Source organism: Agelaius tricolor, unplaced genomic scaffold (assembly GCF_023055355.1).
Source record: "Agelaius tricolor isolate 1412-34295 unplaced genomic scaffold, bAgeTri1.0.p SCAF_83, whole genome shotgun sequence".
Classification (NCBI taxonomy): Eukaryota; Metazoa; Chordata; class Aves; order Passeriformes; family Icteridae; genus Agelaius; species Agelaius tricolor.
The window spans coordinates 658,086-682,846 of NW_027269343.1; the positions used below are offsets into that span (position 1 = coordinate 658,086).

Consider the following 24,761-nt stretch of genomic DNA (forward strand, 5'->3'; position numbering starts at 1 on the left):
TTTGGGCACCCACAAAGAAGAAGGGATGGGAAGCTGATGTTTGCAGCTGCACGTTGCCATGGATTGAAGCCAGGGGCTGGCAGCTCCTAGTGTGGGTTATCCCACATTATATCCCTCTTGTGGAGATTTCAGCAGCTGGATTACTGCTGGGAGAAGGGCTGGTGTCCATCAGGAATGTCCTGAGGGGTGGCACAGGGGAGATAGAACAAGAATTCCCTCTGTTATTGCTTGGATCTCCTTAGTGGGGCTGGAGGTGCAGCCTCAAGGATGGAAGGGTGAAATCATGGGGAGCCCTGAACCAGACTGTAAAATACAGCTAGGAAGGGCCAGAGAAATCCCAAATTGGGGTGGCTCTATCCTGTGTGCTGGGATAGCCTAAAGGGAGAAAATTCCCTTTATTAACCAGACCTATCCAGGTCCTTCCACTGTGCACAGTGACACAACTGCTTGAATCCTTTTCTGTGCAGTCTGTTACACCCAGGAATCCTCCCAGGCCCCTTTTCTCAGGCATTCCTGTTCCCAGGAGTGCCTTTTTCCCTTTGGTTCCCTCCTAGGAGCAGGAGGGGCTCAACACCATCCCCTTCCCAGCAGCTTTTTCCAGCAGTGCTGCCCAGCTTGCACCTCCCAGGCTGCTGATGCAGGCACAGAGAGGTTCCTCAGCCCCCTGGGGATGGTGGGCTGGGTATTTCCAGGTACCTGTTGTCAAGTCCACACAGGAATTCTGTGATCAGAGGGAAAAACAGGTGTTTGTGGCTCTTAGAGAAGATCTTGGTGAATGTGATCCTGTGCCTGACATGAAGGTGGTGCTGCCTCCATCAGTGTCCTGTAGGGTGTCCCAAAATTTTAGAGTGTCCTTATAAATCCTTTGCCCTCAAAACTGCTGATTTGTAAGTAAACAAGGTGCATTAAACAACAAACACATTGCTGTTCATGCAAACAAGCTAATCAGGCATTACTTTCTATGGGAAAATAGAAAATTAAACCAGATTTTGGTGGCCATCCACCCAAATTACCAGCTGGCTGCTTGGCTTTTTTCTGCTGACACCCACAGATATGAATTTGTCTGTGCTAAGGCCTCAAAAGGTGCAAGTGCTGCTCCTCCTGCAGCTGTGTAAATATTCAGCTTGTGGTGGATTGCACCAAGTGCCTCCTAATCCATCCCAATTAAAAAGCAGTCTTTAGAGCTGTAATGGTTTTATTGAGGACTGTAATGCTTTAGACCCACAGATATATAAAGCAGTTAGTTTTATAAAGCATATAGGATATTAAAGTAATGAAAGACATTAAAGTGACATCAATTTTTAAGGAGAGTTACTTGCTGAAATAAATGAGTATGGCCTAAAAGTTGATGGCATGTTACAGGCCTGAGTAATGAACCCTTCTGCCCCCTAAAATCTCTTAGAATAAATAATGCTTGAGCAAGTCAGTGGTCATTAACTCTTTATCCTCTGAGAGCTACATGTTACATCTCATCTGATTTTTTTTTTTTAACTTTAAAAAAATTCATTCAGAGAGGAATTCTCTTCCCTGGAATACCTATAACATTAATTTGTCATGCCTTCACAGAGAAATAGAGTTGTGACTGGAATGGCCAGGTGAAAAACCCTTGAGGAAGTTACTTTTTCCCTTTCCCTTTTCCTTTCCCTTTCTTTTTCTTTCTTTTTCCTTTTCCTTCTTCATTTGTTTCCCGTGCTGCGTTCCACGCTTTCCCCAGTGGGGTCTTGGCATACCAGGCCTGGAGAACCAAAAAAGCATTTAATAAAATAATAAAAAAAAACAAACCAAAAAACCAGGGCAAGTCAGACTACTTAAACATTTTACTGCTATAACAGAGCATTCCTTAAAAAACTCAAACCTCTTAAAATCCAGGCTGGCTGGTGGAGAAGCCAAAATGAAACCCTCAGATCTCTTGAGAACATTATTATCCCAAGAAGTGCAGCAATTGATTGAGCTGAGTCTCATTAGCAGCAATACTTAGCTGGGCCATTTGTGTTGCTATAGTTATGGAAATGTTAAATTCCATGATCAACCCCATTTCCAGAGAATATAGCTCTTGTCAGAGCTCCCTCTGCTCCAGACTTGGCAACAGACAAATCATCCCCTCCTCGTGCCTCTGCAAATCGATGCAGACAGCTTTGATTTCCATGAGGGAGCTCAGGAAGCCAAACAAACCCCCAGCATTAAGAACCTGTTTATTGCTTTCAGATGCCTGCTCACAGGCCTGTGACTTGTAAATGATGCTGCTGGAGCTGCTCTGCACACTTGCCCAGCTCCTGGTGTCAGGGAGGCAGCTCTAGGCTGTGTCAGAGTGATGGGAAGTGAAGGAAAAGGGGAGGCTTTGAAGTCAGCTCTGGGTGGGAATTACTCCTTCCTTACTCCTTCTTCCCTACAACAACCTCACTCAACAAAGTCCTGCCTAAACCAGAGATTCACATTGTGCCAGGCATTGATAACATTCCTTCCTGACCATGGGCTGCTATTTAATGTCACATCTCTGCCCAGGTCATCTCCAAGCTCCCTCTCAACGTGGCATCCTGCAAAGTCCATCTGCTCCACCCCAAATCCCTGAAGAGTTTGCCTTCTCCACTTGCCCAGTGTGTGTTACAGGAAGAGAAGCTGGGAGAAGAGGTATTGGAAGGGAATAGGGAAGGAAAACTCAGCATGTTCCTCTCCTGACCCCAGATGGTCCTTCCTGGTGCCACCTTTTCAAGATGGGGTCAAATTTCCAGCTGCCTGCTGGACACTGCAGTTCTGCTTTAATTATCTGAATTAGCTGAGCTTCTCTCCTCCAAAAACCCTGATGAAAACAGCTTCCAGCCTCCTGGGTGCCCACATCCAGGCAGGACATGGATGGTGGTGGGCAGGAACCCCGTGGCTCTCAGTGAAGTTGAATTTTGCTGCCTCAGTCCCAGGCCAAACTATTCCAGGTTCTGGGAGAACCACAGAGCTGGGATGTGTTGCTGTTTCTGGTCCTTCCCATGAGAGGGATGAGGTGGGGATTGTGAGTTTGGGCTCCCTGGCAGTAGCTGAGGGAAGCCAGGAGAGCCCAGTGATGTCTCTGGCCCTGGATGAGACTCCACGAGGCCAGAGAGATTTTATTCCCCTTATTTTTGTGTTCTGGGTGTAACACCCTCCAGACCTTATGTGGGAGGTGGAGAGGGTGGGAAAACCTTGCCAAGAGCTTTCTGGGAGCTTGGTGGGCTGGAAAGAGCTGTTTGATCATCTCCCTGCCAGCTCTGGGTCAGTGGCAAAGGACTCGAGGCATTTGGCAGGAGAAGCCAAGAGACCCTGGACGTCTCTTTTTGTTCTCTTCCCAATTCTTTGTCCAAATATTTCAGTGCACAACAGTAACCTTTTGTCTATTTCGCTGGTGGAGCTGTTCCATGAAATCAGCTCCTCAGACACAGCTAAAATTAAAGTCCATTTATCACCAGCAGCTGCACTGGGGATGGAAGTTACTGGCAGCAGTGACTGATCAGTGTTAAAATATACGGTTTTTGGAGGAATGATGTCCACAGGCTTTGGAATGCATTTTCTTGGGTAATTCTGTGGCTGCCACATCCCTGGAAATGCTCAAGGCCAGGCTGGATGCGGTTTGGAGCAACCTGGGATAGTGGAAGGTGTCCCTGTCCTCGGAATGGGGCGGAACAAGGTGAGATTTAAGGTCCCTTCCAACCCAAACCATTCCATGATTTTGGTCCAGTCACTACCAGGCAGAACTGGTGTGGTTAGCTGGCTTTGCCTCTCCAGAAATCCTTTCTGTATGAGGATTGATATCAACCACCATGGTGCACTAATTTATAATTTCAAAAAATGTGGCTGTGTAATTGGGGCCAGAATTTGAGTAAATGGAAGGCAGAAATCACATTGTCACCAAATTTTGCATTATTTATATTCATTTTGGAACCCTGGCAGAATATAAATGTTAGACTGGGAGATTCATGCTTTCAGGAAAGAAAAACCCAAGATTCATCACAGGGCTAATCTTCACTTGGAACACAGTGTTTTAGCTGCCCCACTTCCACAGGGGACACAGCAAAGCAAAGGGAAAAGTCCAGAAATGGCAGTGATTGGAAGCTTGGGAAGAGGGGCTTCTGTGTGAGGAGAGATGGGGATTACTGGAGTTAATTAATGCACAAGGCTATTTTGACAATCCTGCTCCCCTGTGCCATATCACAGGTGCTGCAGCAAGGCTCCGTGACATTTGAAAGGGAAACAAAATTCCACCAGATAAAAGGAAATACTTTCTTAAGGGCTGTAATTAATGCAAGGAGATGATTGCCATGGGATGCTGAGGACAGGATCATTTGAGCTGTGTTCCAAATGAAGGGCTGCCTGGGCACTTTGTGCTGTACAAAACAGGAACATTTTATAGTGACTGGCATAATATTTTCAAGTTAAACTCACACTAAATACTTGCTCTCATGTTTCAGGGTACAAATGGATCACTGCTTGGAGCTGGGAATGATGGAGTATTTTTTTTTCTCTTTGCTGTAACACTGAACCATTAGCCTTTCCCTGAGGAGAGATATTGGTTTAGTGAGCAAGCATGAGGAAAAAAAAAAGGGTAATTTGCCAAATATCACAAATTCTGCATGTGTTGAGTGAGCCAAATGGCTCTAAATGGAAATTGGGAAGTACTCAGCAGGGTTGGGAGAAATGTGCACTGTCATTAGGGCAGCAGTGGGAGAAGCCTTGGAGAACACTGTGGGAATCAGCATCCTGGTTGTGGTGGGAGGTGCTGGGGGGTTCAAGGAGCAGGACAACAAGGAAACCTCCCAGCCAGGAAAGGTTCCTGGCTGAAATTAGCTTCTAGGAATTATTCTCAATAATTCCTAGAGGCAGTAGGAATTATGGGGGCCATGGGATGGAGAAAGCTCTTTTGGGGACTGCTGGAGCAATCCAGAGGTCTCACCTCACTGGGAGCCCCTGGGGCTCCCTGGGGCACAGCAGGGCTCTGCCCAGTGCCCAAGGACCTTGCAGCATTTATCAGGCTGGAAGGTGATCCATGGGTATTTGAGGCATGTGTGGAATCACAGAATCCCAGACTGGTTTGGGCTGGGAGGGACCTTAAAGCTCTCCCATCCCACCCCTTAGTGGGTGGGGACACCTTCTCCTATCCCAGGTTGCTCCAAGCCCCATCCAACCTGGCCTTGGACACTTCCAGGGAGCAGCAACAGCTTTTCTGAGCACCCTGTGCCAGTGAAAAAATACACCTCAAACTCTCTCAGTTTTGCCCTCAAGATTTTATAGCCCTGAGGGATGGAGCTTGAGGCAGAAACTCATTTATTTTAAAGCCTGGAAGGAAAAACTCTAAAGAAATTATTTCTGAAATTATTTAAGAGAAGGGCCTAGATCTTGGACATTGAATGGCCAGGTGTTTTGCCTTCTCAGGGTGATGTATCCATGCTTGCTGAACACCTCAGCTCTGGAAGGAAAAGGACAAATGCATGGAATTGATGGCCCCTGTGTGTTTTATCCATGCATGTGGAGGCCACTCTGCTCAACAAGAGCAGCAGCAGGTTCACCAAAGCACTCTGCCAGCTGTGCTGCCAAAATAAGGACTGGTTTGGCACATCCCAGCTTGGGGGAGATGGGTTTTGGTGCTGTTGAGCCCTAAATCATCATTCAAATAGTGAGGTGCCAACCCACCGGCACAGTGAGCAGGTCCCTACACCAAGTGTGGCTGGACATGGCAGGGAATGTGTTCCAGACTGCAAGGCAAGATGTATTCTGTTACCATCTGGATGGCAGCTGTCTTCTGTTAATTGGGCAGTTTTCCTTATCTCTTCCACACCCACTCCTCCCTCCAGGGAGACACCTGCTGATAACAGCTATTCAATGTCACTGCATGGCTGATAAGAACTACAGCATCCCACTGGCAGATGTGAGCCCAGGGGGAGGAGCCAAGCATTCCTTCCTGGATATAATCTGGAGATTCTGGAACACCAGCACAGCTTCTGCACTGGATTTCCCAGAGGAACAGCAGCTGCCTCTTCCACTGGATCTTCAGAGGAAGATTGCACCCTTCTACAGGATCCCTGCTCTAGCAGAACCAGCCCTGACACTGCAGGAGGGCTGCAGCCACATTTCCAATGGGACTGCCACCAACACCCTGACCCACAGGGTGTCAGGTTGGGTTCTGACTCTGTCAGTGTTGTTCTAGTGTACTGCATTGTTTATTTTATCCTTTTATTTTCTTCCCTAATAAAGAACTGTTCTTCCCTGCTCCCATATTTTTTTGCCTGAGAGCCCCTTAATTTCAAATTTATAGCAATTCAGAGGGGTGGGGAGGGTTTACATTCTCCATGTCAGGGGAGGCTCCTGCCTTCCTTAGCAGACTCCTGTCTTTCCAAACCGAGCCAAATGACAAAAGACATGAAACAGAGAATTCACCTGGAACGCTTCTTCCTCCTCGTTGTACACTGGGTCGTGTCTGGCCAGAGAAGTGACAAACTCAACAGTCCTCAGGGGCTTCCTGGCCATCTGCAGCAGCCTCAGCTCAGTCAGCACAGTGTGCACCACGTCCACAACGTGGCCCTGGGTGAAGCCATCTGACACCTGGGCCAGGCAGTTGAGGTTCAGCAGCTTGGTGAGGGTCCCACCACACTGCAGGATGTAGTGCTTCCACAGGGCTGAGCACCAGGACATGCAAGAGAGACAATGCAAAGACAGAAATTCAAGGAAAGCAGGGGCAAGATATTTTATTATTATTTATTTTGATACTGGAACAAGAAAATAAGGACTATCAATCAGGAAAGCCAAAATTCTTTTTTTTTTTTTTTATGTGCTCTCTTTTCTCTTCAGATTTGCAGCATAGGGCTTTTAGGCATGTGTGCTTTTAAATCCTTACTGAGAATTTTTGTTTGTGCCAGTGCCTTTCACTACTGAATTTATGGTCTAGTTATTCAAAGGCAGGCAGGAAACAATTAATTTAAAGAGGAAATCCTTATTTCCAGAAGAAATCCTTATTTCCAGCTCAAGTATAATACTATTTTATTATTATTTATTTTGATACTGGAACATGAAAATAAGGACTATCGATCAGGAAAGCCAAAATTCAAAATTTTTTTTTGGTGTGCTCTCTTTCCTCTTCAGATTTGCAGCATTTGTGCTTTTAAACCCTTACTGATAATCTTTAGCCACCAGTCAGTGCTTCTCAGCAAGTCATTGAGGGCACACAGAGTGGGGTGGGTATGTGTGTACGAATGGGAAGAACCACTTGTGTGCACACAGAACCTGTGCAGTGCTCCCATTTGGATGTGCAGTGTTAACTACCTTTACCACCAGCCTGTTTTTATTTCTCTGCCCCTCATCACAGCTTATTCCTGCTGAGCTGAGGGGCTCCATGTCCCAGAGGCTTCCAGCTATCAGGCACATGTTTAAAGGTGCAAACTTTCTCTGATTGGGGTTTTCTGGTTACTTGAAAGGTGAACTTGGTTGTAACTTTTAGCTGTGAACTTCTGTGACCTGATTGATTTCTTTGGGGTTGTGAAGTGGCTGAGATTTTGTTCCCAAAGAATAGGAATAATACCAATTTTTTTGCTTTGTTTTATGTTAAGTAAAGCTCTATTTCAGAGAAATTTAGGGGAACTTTGATGTGGCCTCCTCAGGCTTTGCTTTAAAGCATTACATAGAAATATTTGGAAAAGATTAGGAGGATTATGGATAAGAGGTTAAAAAGTTTCTTGAATGAGACATTTTGAGTCTGCTGTGCCTGAATGCTCAGATGTAGCATGAAGATGTTGGGTGGAGGTTGGTGCTGCTGGAAAAGCTGCCTTGTTCTCCCCTGGACATCAATTCCCTGGACTGGAGCCCATAACTATTGACAGCTCTGCTCTGCATTTCTCACTCCAGCAATTTGTGGTCTCCCACTTGACTCGTGCTTGTGCTCAATAAATATTGGCTGAATCACTAATTCATAAAAGAGGAATTGATGCACACAGGCAGATATTGTGTGCTGCAGCTCCTGGTGCAGGTGTGTAACACAAGGCACTGCCTTGCTGGGTGATTAATGGCAAGAAATCAGTATGGGATTGTGAATCTTCCAGTTTAATGATTTCCATTGTATATTTACTGCTCCCACTGAGCACAGATTGGAATACTCTGCTCTGTAACCAGAGGGAGGGCTGCAGCACACAGGTAGCTGTGCACTGTGTGTTACAAGGATTTGTTATGTCATTATTTTTCTGTCAAAACAAGTTTCTTTCCTTCTCAAAGGGGGTGTCAGGCACTGAAAACTGACAGCATTGGGAGCTGAAGATCCAATTTCCATAGAACTTCAGAGAAGGCTGGGGCTGAAGAACAAGCCAGGCACTGTTTGAAATGGGGCAACATCAAAGAATTAAAAAGCTACACATTTATTCTGCTTTAAAATGCCACAAGTTAACTTTTTTGGGCATTCTGAAGTGTGCAGTTGAAATCCTCTTGAGCTGGTCATTTTTTTGGACTCCAGGTTAGTGGTGAGAGTCCCAGAATGTGGCAGTTCAACCCCCAGAAGTGAGCACAGCTAAATGCAGTTGCTGTCACCTCCTTTCTCTAGGCTTTGCTTGTGTCTCCTTATCTCTCAGCAATTCCTCAGAGCTGTCACCTAACATGAAACACTTGTTCCCTTGCTTGGTGACCATTTCCCATCCACAGCAGGAAAATTATGGAACCTGGGAGAGGTTTGCAATGTGCCAGGCAGCCAAACTCTGTCCTGGGCTCACCCAGATGTGCATCACCTGGGTACCTGGGCTGCCCTTGAGGGATGCAGGATGAAACTGGACTGCACAATGTGTTTGTCAGAGTTTTGTAACAAGGTGACACTGGACAGAGCAGAGAGTGCCTGTGTGGCAAGGTCCCTGAGCCAAATGGGTTTGCTTTTATTGCTGTTTATTGCAGATTTCAGGGTGCCTAAAAACCTCAAAACACTGGAGGTTTGTTTTATTAAAAAAAACCCCTGTTTTCCTTGAAGTCTTTGAGTCTCAGTACATGGAATATTCAATGATTTAGTCAGAATTTGGGAGGGCCTGTCTGTCACTGTAAACATTTGATAGACCAGACATGCAAAATCATGGATGCCTGTACAATTTCTCTTGTGATCTGTAAGCACAAAAAGTGAAATTTGTGAGACAGAAAATTTAGTCCTCCTGACATGGTTTGGTTTTGGAGAGGCTGAGAAGTTGTGTTGTTTGGAGTATGGAGACTGGAAATTCAGAACTGCAAAGTGGAACCAGAAATTCAGAAGCAATGTGTAGAAAAAAAAATTAAGAATTAAAACAGAAAATGTGTGCTGAAATGGGGGGGTGGGGGGGGGGGGGGGGGAACCAGCTCAGCTTGGTGCACACTGAACTCATGGAAAAATGTGAATTGGTGGTGAAGAGTATTTTAAACTCTTCTCCCAGCTTCCATTTTTATTATTTGGCCTTTGGAGTAGCCTGTATTGATTTAACCTACATTTCCAGGACTTGAGACACACCATAGGCATGACTTGAGCTGAAGGGCAGTTCTGAGGATGACCAGGCAACAAGCAGGAATTTGAAGCAGTGGCATTAACCCCGAGGATGAGTGAAATACTTGCCAAATCTTGTCAGGTAGTCAGGCTTTGGGATGAGAATGATTTTCTGGTAGACTTTGCAGAAAGGTCCCACATTGGCATCAAAGGGTCTCCTGGAGGTGCCCACCAGCAGAACCCTGTCCTTGGGTTTCAGAGCCCTCAGGAACTGGGGCAGGAGCCTGGCCAGGCGCTTGAAGTTCACCTGCAGCACGTGGAAACAGGAGAAGGAAAGAGTTGTTAAGGATGCTGACAGCTCAGAGTTAATGAGCTGGAGCTGGACCTGCTGCCTGCAACAGGATTTTGGGGGTTTTTCAGTGCTCTGGTTGTATTTGGTGTGAGCTGGTGAGATATTAACACAAAGTAGGAAGATTCTGCTTCCTCAAATTCAGGTAAACACTTGATTTCTGCTTGTGTTTTTGTGGGTTTGTGCCAGTGCCTTTCACTACTGAATTTATGGTCTGGTTATTCAAAGGCAGGCAGGAAACAATTAATTTAAAGAAGGAAATCCTTATTTCCAGCTCAAGGAGAAATATTACAGGGACCTGCACACCTGATGAACCTCGACAGGCAGAAAATTGTAACCTGGTTTGGAATCCTCCCAGCTCTTGGAGGTTATGATTTTCTGACTTCTAAGTGTGAAAAATACACTCCCTATTTTTTGCTGTGCTTTCTAACTTTGCTGAGGCTCTGAGAACAAAGGTTCTGGGAGCTCAGGGTTCATTTCTTTGCAATAATTTACTGCTTGGCTTTGTAACACATTTTCAACTGCTACTTACAGAACAGATGAGTACTGAGCAGAACCTTTTATTGGAGAACCTTTCATATACAATATAAATATTATTTATATTTGATAATGTTCAAGTGAATATTGGCTGGAGAAGCCTAACCAGATTGTTGTGGTGTCATTACTGTTCATCAATAAGCTTTCCCACAAGTTTTGGGGTAGAGTAGCACTATTTTTTTTTTTCCTAAATAAGCTTGTCTTAACACAATACATCTGGTGGATCATTCCTTTTCTTCTCATGGTCATGCTATGCATTTCTGTCACCCTGGGATGAGCACAGTGACTGATACTTGCTTTGGCTTCTGAAGGCTGAGCTTGGCTCATCTTTTAGGATGGGTCTGGTCTAGTGGAAGATGTCCCTGCCCTGCAGGAGGTGGAACCAGATGAGCTTTAAGGCTCTTTTCAATGCAAACCATTCTCCAAAATTCCAGCACTCCCAAGGGACCTCTGCCTGTCCTTCCAGGCTCATGCTCTCTCCTCTAAGTGTTGGGTGTGCTGTGAACAGTTTGGGATGTGTGGGATTCCAAGCCTGGAGCCAACAGGCTCCCATCAAGGGAAGGTCTTGGGATGGGTACAAGGGCCAGAGGGGATACCCTGGACTCTGAAGTGGGCAGGACAAGAAAATTTTCCACACAGATGGCAAAGCAAGCAAGGATTATGAGTAGTCCAGGCCATTTTGGGCCCCTAATCCTAATTTTAGTCCCCATCTGCATTCTCTGTCAGGGTTTGAGCCCAAGAGAAAGGTTCCCTCCCACTGTGGGGACCACTAAGGGTCCCTCTGATGCCTTGAGAGGCTGCCCTAGAACAGAGGCCAGAATAAATCAGGGATTTATTAAACGGATCTCCTCAATGGATCCACCTTGGGCAGCACAAGAGCCCAGCCAGGGCTACACCCAATATGAACCAAAATGGTCACAAAATGGACAACTGGTCATGGGGTCTCTCACTTTGATCAGTTCTGCTCCATTTGCATATTGGAGTTAATTGTCCCATTCCAGCTTTAGCCCATCCAGTCCCATCCTGCTTGTTTTTTCTCTCTTCAGTCCATGTTGTTTCTGCTCTTGGGCCTGAGATTTGGATCATTTGTCCTTGGTCCCCAGCTGGAGCAGGAATTGTTTTGTCTCCCTGCTCTGTGCACAGAGCTCAGCATCCCATCATATGAAGCCCAGTCCCACAGACTAAAGCAGCACAGAATCTGAAAAATATCAAAGCTAAACCTGAGGCATCACCTCTAAGGATTAGTGCACCCCCATCATCTCACCCAGCCCTGGCAGAAGGAACAGCCCCAGCCAAGGTTGGGTTGCCTTGTGCTGCCTTTCCAAAATACATTCTTGTGACCACCCCACAGACACTCTAAGATAAAAAGGTTCAATTTTCCACATAAAGCTCTAAAACAAAATATTCTGCAGGCAGCAGGAACTGGGGTGGTGTTGTTGCTGTGAATATGGGGCAGAATTTTAATTTTCTTTCCAATGTTGAAGCCCCACGGGAGAGGAAGGAATGGAAGCAATGGCATTAGGACTCCTGGGAGCCCAAAGAAAATAATCTGTAGTTGTAACTATTTAACACAGGCTCATTGTTTTTGCAGTGGAAATCTATCCTTGTTACTTTATTGTTCACTTTGGCTCCATCCAATTTCTCAAATTAATAGAGCTGAACAATTTAAGCTCATCTCAACTTTTAGCTTCTTGCCTCATATTTTGAAATTCTCCATTTTTCCCTTTTACTTTCCAGTGCACTGATGAGCAGTGACTGGACTATTTTTAAATAAAGCAAGGATAGGTGGAAGAGAGAAATGTGACCTCTTGGGGGCTCTTAAGAAGTCACAAGACTCTCTGAAAAGCTAAAAAAAAAAAAGTTAGTGAGACAAGCTATTATCAAGCAAGCTTTGGCAGGTCTGGTCATAGTGGTATGTGCTTTGTGTGGACTGTAGTGCAACAGGAGAAATTATCTGCACTGAAATAAAGAAGAATTCACCTCATCTTCTCCCTTCGACGCCCCTTTGGAATATATTCTCTCAGTGTCTCCAATCCACACCACTGAAGGCTGCAATTCCTTGCCCACCTAGGAGAAAATGGGGGAGAAAAGGCAAAGAGTTGATTAGAACAGCTGCAATTTCACACCTGGGAACCTTCACTGGGCTTTTGTATCCAGATTTCAGCAGCTCAATTAGCCTGGCTTATTTTTTATCCCTGGGAATGTTGAGCAATCATGGGTAGCAGTGCTTGGCAAATCCAACTCTTTCTAGTTAGGAATGGAGCATTAAGAGCCCACCCTAGACTGGATCATTTTGTCTGCTATGCTTATCTTTAACTTCTCAGCATGAATTCAGTTGTGTTCCTGCAAAATGAAGCCTGGATTTGGTGTTCAGTGGAAAATCATAGTCCAAGGGCAGCTTTAGGCTGAGGCTGGGATCCCACCCTGCTTTTCTGGATGGGGACACAGGCAGGGCATGGTTGTTGCATGAGAGGGAGGGCACTCTTCATTGAGCAAAACAGTTTGTCAATTTTCTGGTTGAAACATTTAATTTGCAGTGAGCCCAAGAATTAAATTTGAAGGTGTGTGGGGAGGGGGGGGGCATTGCCCAAAACTGGTTTTTCCTGCTCCAAAGTGGGAGGCACGATACCCCTGGTTCACAGCAGGATGGCAGCAATGCTACAGGCTTTTTCCACATCCTGCACTCTTCCCCATTGCTATAGAAACGCCAGAGGTTGAGCCGTTCCAGAGGTTTAGACACTCTGCTGCCAAATTTTAATCACTTTCCAGTGGCTCTCAGAGTTTGCTCAGCAACAAAAAGTGACGGCTCGAGGAACCAGTGGTAACGAGAGAGAGAGAGAGAGAGAGAGGCACAGCTTCTTTCTATCCTGCCTATTTCTTTTTTATTTTTTTCCTTTAATTCCCCCTAGTTGAAGCTGCTGCTTCCAGGAAGGCAGCTGACAAAACCCAGGGGCTGTGTACATCACAGGCTGCTGGCTGATTGGCAGCCAGGCAGGAGGAATTAAGTTGTGAGCAGCTCTGCAGCTGATTTTTGTGCCTGTGTTTCAAAGAGTGAGTGTGGGTGTGCAGGAGGGGTGGGCTGGGGATGGGGGAGAGCACAGGGAACAAGGGCTGGTCACTTTGTTTGCTGTGCTGCTGATGGGGTGAAGTGGAAGCAATGCCACCTTCAGCGTGTGACACTTTGATGGGTGGCAGCTGGTCAGTCCTAGAATATGTCAGGTGATAGCTCCAAGTCCAGTTGGATTGTACAACCCTGGAATGGCTGGGGCTGGAAGGACCTTAAAGCTCATCCAGTTCCACCCCTGTGGCATTGTCCCAGGAGGCTCCAAGCCCCATCCAGCCCAGCCTTGGACACTGCCAGGGATCCAGGGGCAGCCACAGCTGCTCTGGGCACCCTGTGCCAGAGGGAGAGATTCCTTCCTAATATCCCATCTAAACCCACTCTCTGTCAGTTTAAACCCATTCCCTCTTGTCCTGTCCCTGCAGGCCCTTGTAAATAGCCTCTCTCCTTTTTTCTTGTAGCTCTTTCAGGCACTGAAAGTGATGCCTCAGGTTTAGCTTTTATATTTTCAGATTCTGTGCTGCTTTAGTGTGCAGTTCTGAGCTTCATATCAGGGGATGCTGAGCTCTCTTCACAGAGCAGGGAGACAAAACAATTCCTTCTCTAGCTGGGGACCAAGGACAAATGATCCAAATCTCAGCCCAAGAGCACAAATCACGTGGGCTGGAGAGAGAAAAAGAAGCAGGATGGGACTGGATGGGCTAAAGCTGGAATTGGACAATTAACCCCAATATGCAAATCTAGCAGAACTGATAAACATGAGAGACCCCGTGACCTCATGACCATTTTGGGTCCATCTTGGGTGCAGCCCTGGCTGGGCTCTTGTGTTGCCCAAGGTGGATCCATTGAGGAGATCCTTTTAATAAATCCCTACTTTATTCTGTAACTCTGTCTGGCCTCTGTTCTAGGGCAGCCTGCACAGAGCATCAGGAGGGGCTCTAAGGTGACCCCCAAACCTTCTCTTTTCTAGGCTTGACAATCCCAATTGTCTCAGCCTTTCCTTGTAGGAGAGGTGCTGCATCCCTCTGATCAGATTGGTGGCCTCCTCTGGGCTCACTCCAACAGGTCCATGTCCTTCCTGAGCTTTTTCCTTTAGTAGATGGCAGGAACTCAAATATTTAATGTTAATAGTGAAGATGGAAAAAACCAAAACCAACTTATTAGAAAAGATATCACATCCATGGGAATCCTGTTCAGTGCCTGCTGCTGCAGTGGGAAATAAGGGTGGGGAAAGGTTACAGAGGCTACAAAAGCTGTTGGCAAAGGTTGGATACTGCTGGTGTCTCTCTTTGTCCTTCTGGTGGGGTCTCTACAGGCTGGGAGGTGCAGGTATTCCTTGTTTGGCTTGGAGATGGTTTCTGTGCTGAGCAGCCCCCCTGAAATGCAGCCTAGGTCTGAAACTAGATTATACCTTCATTTTCACAGGAGAACACTCACTGTGGTCACACCTTTCATCTTTGCCCCCTTTGTTTCCCCACTAAGTGGAAATACAATGAATAACCTCAGTTTTGGCCCCTAAAGAGAGAATTCCCTGTGTTTTCTGTTTTGAGGCAAAGAGCTAAATGTAGAAAATGGCCTGCATGTGTTTGTTGCCCAGAAAAGCTGTGGATGTTCCATCCCTGGAAGTGTCCAAGGCCAGGCTGGACACTGGGGCTTGGAGCACCCTGGGAGAGTGGGAGGTGTCCCTGCCATTGGATGAGCTTTAAATCCCTTCCAACCCAAAACATTCCATGATTTTTCAGGTTTTAATAGACATTCATATAACCCAATTCAACACACTGTATTTGAGCCTGGCTGTTTCTTCTTGGAAATCCAGATGAGACCCCCAGAATCCACTGGCATCTAATTTAAATTGTTGGCAGATCTGTAGCTGCCTGTATATCCCCCTGTTAAATGCTCCATTTGAATTATCCATGGACAGTTTGAATCCATGGATAATTAAATGCACTGTACATAATTAATTTGTAATTGAAATTTTATTAGCTTCGCTGCAATTCCACAATTTGTTGGAGCTGCCAGCAGATGGCCCCTTAACCCTTCTAATACCACACTGAGTGAGATTTGCTCTTCGGGAAAATCATTATGGAAAAAAAATTTAAAAATCCCTCTCATCCTGCTGTCAAGAGTCACCAAAGATCAAACAGCATTTTTGAAAGCCTGAGGTTCAGCTTTTCAAACCTGGGAGCCTGAATTTAACAGTTAAATTGTTACACTTGAAAATGCAGGAATTTGATTCTTGCCCAGCACATGTTGCACAAGGCTCCTCCAAACTTGAAGGATTTGATGGAATTATTTTTTTTTTAAAGGTCCAAGATATTTTAGAAGCTCAAGTTACTGCTGAAAAACTTAGTGCTGTGTAATTTATACCCCCAGAAATGCTGCACTGAAACCTGTGATTAGACCTGATCAGTGGGAGCATCACCAGGTAAATATTCCTGTGCTAGTGATGATGCCACTGTATTCTGGTTTGTGAGGCAGAAAATGACTTGCAACAGGATAAATTTAATTTTTAACCTTAGGGTAACACAAGTTCAAGCTGCTTTCTCACAGAAATAATTGCATATTTGAGCACTGTTTGATACTTAACACTTCAAGGATCTCAGAATTCCAGCAGGCTGAGCTGCACCAAGAGCAGAATTGTTCTGGATGCTGGAAGAAAGACTCATTGTACTGTTGTCAAATTTTAGCTGTGGTGGGAGAGTCTTGTGGCATGGAAATGCTAAACACACACAGAATTCTGTCAGTGTACCAGGACAAGCTCCTGAACCTGCCAGAACAATGGTCTGGCTGACAATACAGCAGTGCTTATGAACAAATGAACACAAATCAGTGGGAAAAAAATTAAATTAATGGCAGCCTTGAAAATTCTGTTGCTTCTAAATGCTGGGGTTGTATAATTTAATCTAAATAAACTGCATCATATCCCTTTTTTGGGTGTAACACTTGTACAGTCACCTCTGAGCTGCTAAAGAGCAGACCCAAAGAGGCTGATAAGAGTCCTCCAGCACTGATGGTGCTGAAATATTTCTGGACAATATTTAATTTCTGTGACCCTGCACAGCTCACACCGAGCTGCTGACACACACATACAGAGCTCCCCTGCTGGCATTTCCTCCTGGCCACCTCTCCCCAACCTTCCAGCCTGGCCAGAGCTGCTCTGAGGAGCTTTCCTCAGGTGTGCCTTGGGGCACAATGAACTCTGTGTGTGCTCTGTGCCCTGAGAGGGGATGGACCCTGGGAGGGGCTGGGTCCCTCTGCTCGTGATTAACCCCCTGCTTGGCATTTTTATTGCCTGCAGCTAAACCTCTGAACTACCTGGGCTTTTGTGTCACTGAGTTGGGCATTCTCCCCTCTGCCCTTGCTCCTTTCTGGATCTGATTTTGCTTCCATGCCTCCTTCCCTGCCCTTCCTTGCATCTTTCCTGGATTTTATGGGGACATAGGAGAGGTAATTGGCACAAGCTGGCAGCTCAGGCTGGGAAATGGGGCTTAATTGGAATATTCCAGTGTGGAATATTTCAGTTAATATTGAAATATTCAATAAATAATAGTTCATTAAATTGTTATGTAATATTACATAGAAATAAATAAGATTTAATATTGAAATATTAAATTAGTAATAGTTCATTAAATTGTTACATTATATTACATTATTATTGTATTATATTATAATGTATAATATATAATTATTATAGTATATAATATTACATGATATATATAATATTATATTAAATATAATGATATAATATAATGATATATTATAATATAATGATATATTATAATGATAAAATATGATAATATAATATGATATTATGCTATATCATATGATAATATTATATGATTATATTATATTACATTATCATATTACACATTAGAAATAAATAAGATTTAATATTGAAATATTAAATAAATAATATTTCATTAAATTGTTATGTAATATTACATTATTCTTGTATTTTATTATAATGTATAATATATAATTATTATAATAGATACAATTATATAACATATATAATATTATACATATTATATTACAATATTACACATTAGAAATAAATAAGATTTAATATTGAAATATTAAATAAATATTTCATTACATTGAAATCATTGCATGATATTACATTGAAATAAATAATATTTCAATATAATTTTAGAAATAATATTTCAATATTTATTTTATAATAAAATGTATCAATATATTTTATTGAAATAAATAAGATTTCAATGTGGAATATTCTGCTTCACGCTTCCAGAGTGAGTTTTGTTTTGGGGGGAGGATTTCTGGGAAGTGCTTCTCTGCTGGACACAGATCCTCCCCTTTTGGCTGTGAAGCAGAGCTGACCTGGCAGGATTTGCTCAAGCTTGGTGTTTGCAGCCTCTTTCAATAGTTTCCCTATTCAATATCAATCTCCCTCCCATCTCTGAACAGGCAGATTGAAATGTTGGTGTTTCTGCTCTGGTATGAGAAGTCATTTCCTCTGGATGACATTAAAATGCCTGCCTGGAGTCACACACAAGCTCTCTTGGATCAGGGCTGCTGTGTCTCCTGTGAGTCCCCTCCCTGAGAAAGGGGGGTGGGGGGGAAAAGAATTTGGCTTTTGCATCTGAAACAAATTAAAGTTTCATTTTTTCCCCAATCCTATTCACTTGTTTAGGGCGTCTTCCACCAAACAAGTGCCAGCAGCCAACACTTCAGTCATGGAAGGAAAGTTTCCTCATGGTCATTTTATGCTCTCCAGAGTTTCCTTTCATTACAGAAACTCTTTTGTTTGCACATAGGACAGGTAATCAAAAGTGTGAGGTGACTTCACCTTTCTCACAGAGCACCATAAATCCTTATTTACTAAATCCTGGTTGTGTGGATCAGAATTTAAGAGGCAAAGAGCTGTCATGTTTCCTGTCCTTCACTCACAACTTGCAGTGCCAGGTCTGTATTTTGCTTGACTAACTCTCCATAAAGGCACTTCTGGGAAGTTGGAGTACAAAGCTGCCTTAACAAAAGTTGCTGTTTCCAAAAAAAGCTGCCCAGAAGTGTCTGATTATGGAGATCTGGGGCATTTTCAGTGATCTCTGCACACAGGGCCCTCAGATGGGGGGTACTGTGCTGGCTCAGGTAAGACTCAGAGCTGGGAATATTAAATATAAAATATCAGCTGCAAGCTATCAGCGACTTCCATGGTTTGTCTGCCACATGTGCCACTGTCCAGTGTAGTCTTACATTAATCCAAATAACCAGATTTTTGTACTGTGGTGAAAAATGAAGTTTTCGGGGAGGGCAGGTACCAGTGCTCAGCTTTCTCTTGTCAAGGAATTTGTTTTGAATGTGTGTTGTTTTCTTCAGCTTGGGTAGCAGTAAATTCCTGCAGGATATAGGAGATTTCTTGTCCTCTGGTTCCTCATAAAACTTTTTCCTTAATACACAAACAAATTTCCTTGTTGCTACTTGTTCCCATTTCTTCTTGTCCCATCTCTGTGCACTCTGGGCAAAGTCTGACTCTGTTCTCTGTGTTATCCCATGAAAACCCTGAAAACAGCAGCTAAACTCCCTCTCCCTCCAGCTTTATTTTAGCCCCAAACAGCTGGATTTGTCCAGATGTGTCTCAGACATTTGTGTGTGTGCCCCTTTCCTGCCCCTTATCTCCACAGCTCTCCTCCGGAGCTGCTTGTCAAGGCCTGTTTAAACAGGGCAGCCCAATACTGCACACAATGTCCAGTTGTGGTCTCATAAATGCGCAGTAAGAGGCAACAATTGATTATTTTAAGATGTTTGCTATATTCCTGCTGGTACAGGCAGGTATTTGGCTGAGCTAGTGCTGCTGGACTGGAGCAGAGAGAGGGGGGAATGAGGCACATTTGGCATTGTCAGGAATAAAGAGGTGGAAATTGTGTGGGGGCAGGATTGTTTCCAGCCTGGCTCTGAGAACCTACAGGCTCTGAGCTGAAATGGTCAGCCATGGGGACAGAAGGTGATGGGAGAGCTGAGACCACCACAGGAACTAGGAATGCAAATGGAACACAGTGGATTTGGATGCTGCTAGTACCAAGCAGCACCACTCAAGGCCAGCGTGAGGCCAGAGGGTCACAGACTGGTTTGGGTTGGAAGGGACCTTAAATCCCATCCAGTGCCACCCCTGCCATGGGCAGGAACACCTCCCACTATCCCAGGCTGCTCCAAGCCCTGTCCAACCTGGCCTTGGGCACTGCCAGGGATCCAGGGGCAGCCACAGCTGCTCTGGGCACCCTGTGCCAGGGCCTGCCCACCCTCCCAGGGATGGACTGAACACCCAGGAAAGAGAAACCTGTGCTGTGCCATTGGCTCTGCTGTTGAAGCAGCAGGGTTTGCAGCAGTGCTGCAGTTGGAGCAAGTCACCTTTTGGTAAACAAGGGTGCCAGGGATGCTGTGCCTCCTTTGCTGTGCCTGCAGCAGTGACTGCTCAGCATTCCTGTGAGAATTTAAAAAATTAGAGTGTTTTGGGAAAGCTGTAAAAGGTGTGCTTATAGTGATTGGATAAAACTACTGTCAAAAATATGCCTTTACTTTATGTGATTAGTCAAAAAACTTTTAAAATAAGTTGTAACATTAAGTTCTTAGTCTGCTGCCTAAAATGTAAGCTGCTGGCATCTTCCCATTGTCATAACCATGTAATAAAACTGATGCTAAAAACCAAAACAACTCAAGACACGTTCCTAGCAATCCCATCCTGTTTGTGATTTGTACATAACCCCCAACCAACAACACATTCCCACTCTGTCTCCATGGCTGCTCCAGGTAAATTCATCCTGGGCTGTGCCAAATATGATCCATCACCTGGGAAAGCCTCAAACTGGGGAAACACAACAGCCCTGGAGAGCCCTGATTCCATGAGATTGTGAGCAACTCCATCCCAGGAACTCACAGGGGCTCACTGAAGTGTCACTGTCCTTTGCAGGAGAGAAATAAGCTTGGACTGCTCCCCATGGTTTTGAGGAAGGAGTTGGAGAAGTATTTCCAGTTATTTTTAATTAATGTGGAAAAATGTAGGGGTTTGAATGTAGGCACACACACACATGATGTGTGTGTGTATTCTTATTAATGTGTATAAATACACATCTTATGCATACTCCTCTTATTGTTCATATTATTTATATGCAAGAATACCAAAATTGCTATATTCCCCTTGCTATCTTCAGCTGGAACCTTGTCCAGGAGTACAAAGGCTTCCCTCATTTCACCTGTGCTCCAAGCCCTTGTGCTCTGGCAGGGACTGGCCTGCAGCCAGAGCTGAGCTCTGCCATGGATGAGGGCAGAGAAATGGAGAGCAGAAAGGTTAAATGTGCAGAGAAGAGGGACATTATCCTGCTAGCTCAGGAGAATGGCTCTGAATCGTGTCAGGGAGTGCCAGGCCCAGTGCCAGTGCCACAGCATCACAGGTGTGTGATCACAGCACTGCCACCCCTCCCTCAGCACCACCTCCTCGAGGGTGGCTTTGCTCACCTGTCACAAAACCCACTCTAGTGCTGGATTCCATAAAATACAGCTGATAAATCCCCAGCAAGGCCAATTTTAGTAGACCTCTGGCACTGGAAAAATATTCCCTTTGGCTTTTTCCTTATTTTTTTTTTTATTTGTCTGGAAATGTCTACCAGCTCCCATTTCTGGAGCAGAAATGCTGAGGATTTAGAATCTGGAAGAAAACTTGCCAGGATAGTGTATTTATTTTTTTTTTTTTTTTTTTTAGGAGGAGGGTTTGGGCTATGTTTTTCACAGTTCATATGCCTGCTTTCATTTCCAGACTTCTCATACATTTCTGTTCCTGTAATCCTGAACCAGGATTCCTTCTTTTGAAGAACTTGCTGATAGGTAAACAGAGAGCAATATAGGGGAGAGAGCTCTTGTCCAGCAACAGCCCCAGAGAGGAAATTTCTGACCACCCCCAGCCTAGCATTTGATTAAATGCTGCATGGCAAGCATTCCTGGCTGATGTGCACATAAACAGAGAACAGAATTTTCTTTATCTGTGCTGCTTTTCATATTCAAGGTAACACAAAGCTCCCATAAATCTTAATGTGAAAAATATGGCTGCTCCCAGTGATTTCTCCTGGGGAATTAAATCCTCTGCAGAGCTGAACACACTGGCTGTCAACAAGTGGTTTCACAGAATCACAGAACCATTTTGGTTGGAAAAGACCTCTAAAATCAAGTCCAACCTTTGACTTATCACCACCTTTCAATTAGTCCAGAGCACTGAGTGCCATGTCCAGTTGTTCCTTGGACATCCACGGGGATGGGGACCCACCAATCCCTGGGCAGCCCTATCCACAAATTCCAGAAATTCCTCCTGATGTTTTGAACACTTGAAGTCAGGGAAGGAACTCCAAATTGGGTTGAGCAGCTTTGCCCAAGCTGTGTATGTTCCTTGTTAGGGAGGAACTACAACCCCCTGTTTGTCCCACAAAAGAACTGGGCCACCTTTGTGGAGAATTGCCCACCTTGAGAATCATGTGAAGCATCATGATGAGGCCTTCCCTGCCTGGATACTTCCCAGTGCTGGAAGGAGTGAGGCTGAAGAGGTTGGCTCCTGTTTCTGTGCAGATGGCATGGACCAACATTTTCTTTCCAACACCAGCAGGTCCTGCCAGCAACAGGGATTTCACCAGAGGAGCATTCTCATGAACAGTTTGGGAACCTGTAAAAAGTCATAAGGCACTATTATTGCTTTCATTTAAATCTGCCATAAAGGTAATGGAATGATTCCTCCTTTTTTATTCCCCATAAATAATTGATAACATGAATTAATTGTTTCCTTCCTATGCCATGAGTGCTCTTGAGTTCAATTCTGTAAAACCAGAGCTGAGAGCCCAGCAGATTTAACATCTCTCTTTGGAACAAGACCCACCCACCCTTCTTTGTACCTCCTGATGGGAAAACTTCACTTTTAAACCCCTGTGAGCTAAAGGAATGATTTTGAGAGCAGAGGAAATGTGAGTGCCAGGGTTGCTGTGCCTGCTCAGCATTCCCACTCTGTCTCCATGGCTGCTCCAGGTAAATCATCCTGGCTGTGACAAATATGATCCATCACCTGGGAAAGCCTCACCTTGGCAAAACACAAGCACAGACAGATTTAGGTGGTTGATGGGGATGGAACTTGTCTTCCCTGCAGCTGCCAGCACATGAACTGGGGACAGGGGAACCTCCAGAGGTGGAAGTGGCAGGAAATGTCAAATGTTTTGTCCATGCCCACTTTGCCTCTATGCCTAAAGATGTGCTGTGTCAACAGTGGTGCTGTTTAAATGTGTTTGAAAATCCCTGGGAGCATCCACTGCATCTGGAGCTCTCTCAGCCTGGTGTCCACCAGATTGTGGGAGTGAAACTGGCCCCAAAACTGATGGGCTGCAGAGGGAGCCTTTGCCTCAGCCTGGAGAAGCCCTCTGGCTTAATGGGGATGGCTGCTATTTAAAACAAATCCAATCAGGGTGGTTATCTATGTCCTAATGGTTTAACATCCCAAATAAATGGCAGGGAACTGAGCACAGAGACAAATGCCATTATTCCAGCACGGTGCAGGGTGTAGGAAGTTGTCAGCCACCCAGGCTTTATTAATATTTGGTCATTCCACAGCAATCCATTACTATTGCACAAAGATTTATTAGGAGGGGAGCAGCAGACTCCTCTGTGTTAAAAATGAAGTATAGCTTCTAATATTCTTTCTCCTTTCAGCTGCTTGTAATTTTCTTAATGCCATTTAAGCTGGGGCTTTCCTTGCCATCAGGTGGCTATTTTGAGAAAAACTTTCACTTCTGTGATACACAATTATCTCATGATGAACAAGTTTGGAGACCAATTAAGTGAAATGTCATCCGTAACAGATCACCCCATAGGTGAAACCATTCCTGAACCTTTTTTTTTTGGCTCATGCAATAGCTTTTGTTACTCCAAGGCATTTTTCAAACTGCTCTTGCAAGTACCTTTTGTTTGTTTAACTAGTCCAGGGTCTCCTCTCCCTAGAATTTTTGCCAATTGTATGAATGGCAGAAAACTTATGGGTTCTCTTGATTAAGGGGGTGTCTCAGGGCTTGATTTCCCTAGATCAGATGGTGTCGAAACACAGCTTTGGAGGAGTCTGGGGATATGTGAAACACATTGTGCAGACAGGGATAACTGCTGAGCTCTCTCAGCTGACTACAGTCAGACCGTCAGCCTTACCCCAAACCAGCTGAGGGTGTTGCTCCAGGTGGGAAAAGCCCCATCCAAGCTGAGGAGAGAATAACCTGAGCACTTTGGAAGGAGGGGAAAACAGAAATTCTGTGTTTGCTCTGTGTTTCAGGGTGGGAGGCAGGCAGATGTTGGTGATTTTGCCCATCTAAGGGGGATGAGCAGACACTGACACATCCTGGAGGAGTTAAAATCTCCCTGAGATCCACTGAGATTCCATTCAGGAATGGAAAAGGAGGCAAGTGAAGTATTGAGGCTGGAAAATCTAATCAGGAGTGGAAAGGGGCACAAACGAGGTTTTGATAAAGGCCCCCGAGACAGGCACTTCTTGCAATCACTGGTGTTTGGCACAATGCCATTCCCAAGTGAAAAATGGGATAGATTTTACATTAAAAGCAAACAACCTGACCCAGCAGAGCCTTGCTAGATATTGGCTAAGCCTGGCATTAAAACTGCAAGGGCATTTACAAGTGTTTTCTGTGATGTACAAAATGTATCCAGACTAATTCCTCCAACGATTGCACCGTGCAGCACCAGTAACATTAGCCAGCTTGTAAAAGGTAAATTGCAACCTTAGCCCTTCCCTTAACTTGATTAATTTTGATCACTGGAGCTTGTTTTAGCTATTATCTTTCCCAAGTGGTTTCCCTTGATGTGCTGCCATTCATAAACTGTTGCCATGCAAGCTGAGATGGGCTGGGGAGGGCATGCCTGCCCCTCTGCACTGTTCAAGTGCACAGCCCTCACTCTGCAGGCTTCATTGAAAAACAATTAGACTGCAAAATGCTTCAGATTGCCACTAATCAACCCTGTCAAAGCCAGTAAGATGCACTTTCTGGCAGGAAGCAAAGCCTCAGAGTGCTCTGCCCTCTGGTGTGCTCTTACCCAAGGGCAATATTCCATAGAGTGCCACCAGCTGCCTGACTTCTGGGATGGAGGGCATGGGCTGGGCCCCTGTCTCACGAAGGAGGCTCCCCAGACAGTCGTAGTAGCCTGTGAGGAGGAAGCAGGAGCTCAGCAAATGTGCCAGAGTTGTTGCAGAAAGCATCACTCAGGGAATGAGGAGCTGCCCCAGCACGGGGCTGGAGCACACGCTCAGCAGAGCCAGGCTCAGGGACTCGAGCTGGGCAATCTTCTGGTGGAATGTGGCCCTGAGAAAGGTGAAGTGCAGAGGGAAACTGGAGCTGAGC

General features: G+C 45.0%; 1 protein-coding gene across 3 annotated transcripts in view; it reads right to left on the bottom strand.

Annotated features, from left to right (window-relative positions):
* Positions 1 to 1,177: 1,177 nt before the first annotated feature.
* IQCA1 (IQ motif containing with AAA domain 1) overlaps positions 1,178 to 24,761 on the bottom strand; it is a 107,509-nt gene continuing 83,925 nt past the window's right edge. For 2 of the 3 annotated variants that reach the window (XM_071418312.1, XM_071418314.1), the window contains exons 14-19: positions 24,457 to 24,564; positions 21,849 to 22,045; positions 12,300 to 12,386; positions 9,563 to 9,740; positions 6,397 to 6,635; positions 1,178 to 1,735 (exon numbers count right to left, since the gene is read on the bottom strand). In XM_071418312.1, coding sequence (XP_071274413.1) covers positions 1,616 to 1,735; positions 6,397 to 6,635; positions 9,563 to 9,740; positions 12,300 to 12,386; positions 21,849 to 22,045; positions 24,457 to 24,564 — 929 coding nt within the window. In that variant the 3' untranslated portion in view covers positions 1,178 to 1,615. The remainder of the gene's footprint in view (positions 1,736 to 6,396; positions 6,636 to 9,562; positions 9,741 to 12,299; positions 12,387 to 21,848; positions 22,046 to 24,456; positions 24,565 to 24,761) is intronic. The other variant, XM_071418313.1, reaches the window with a different exon arrangement.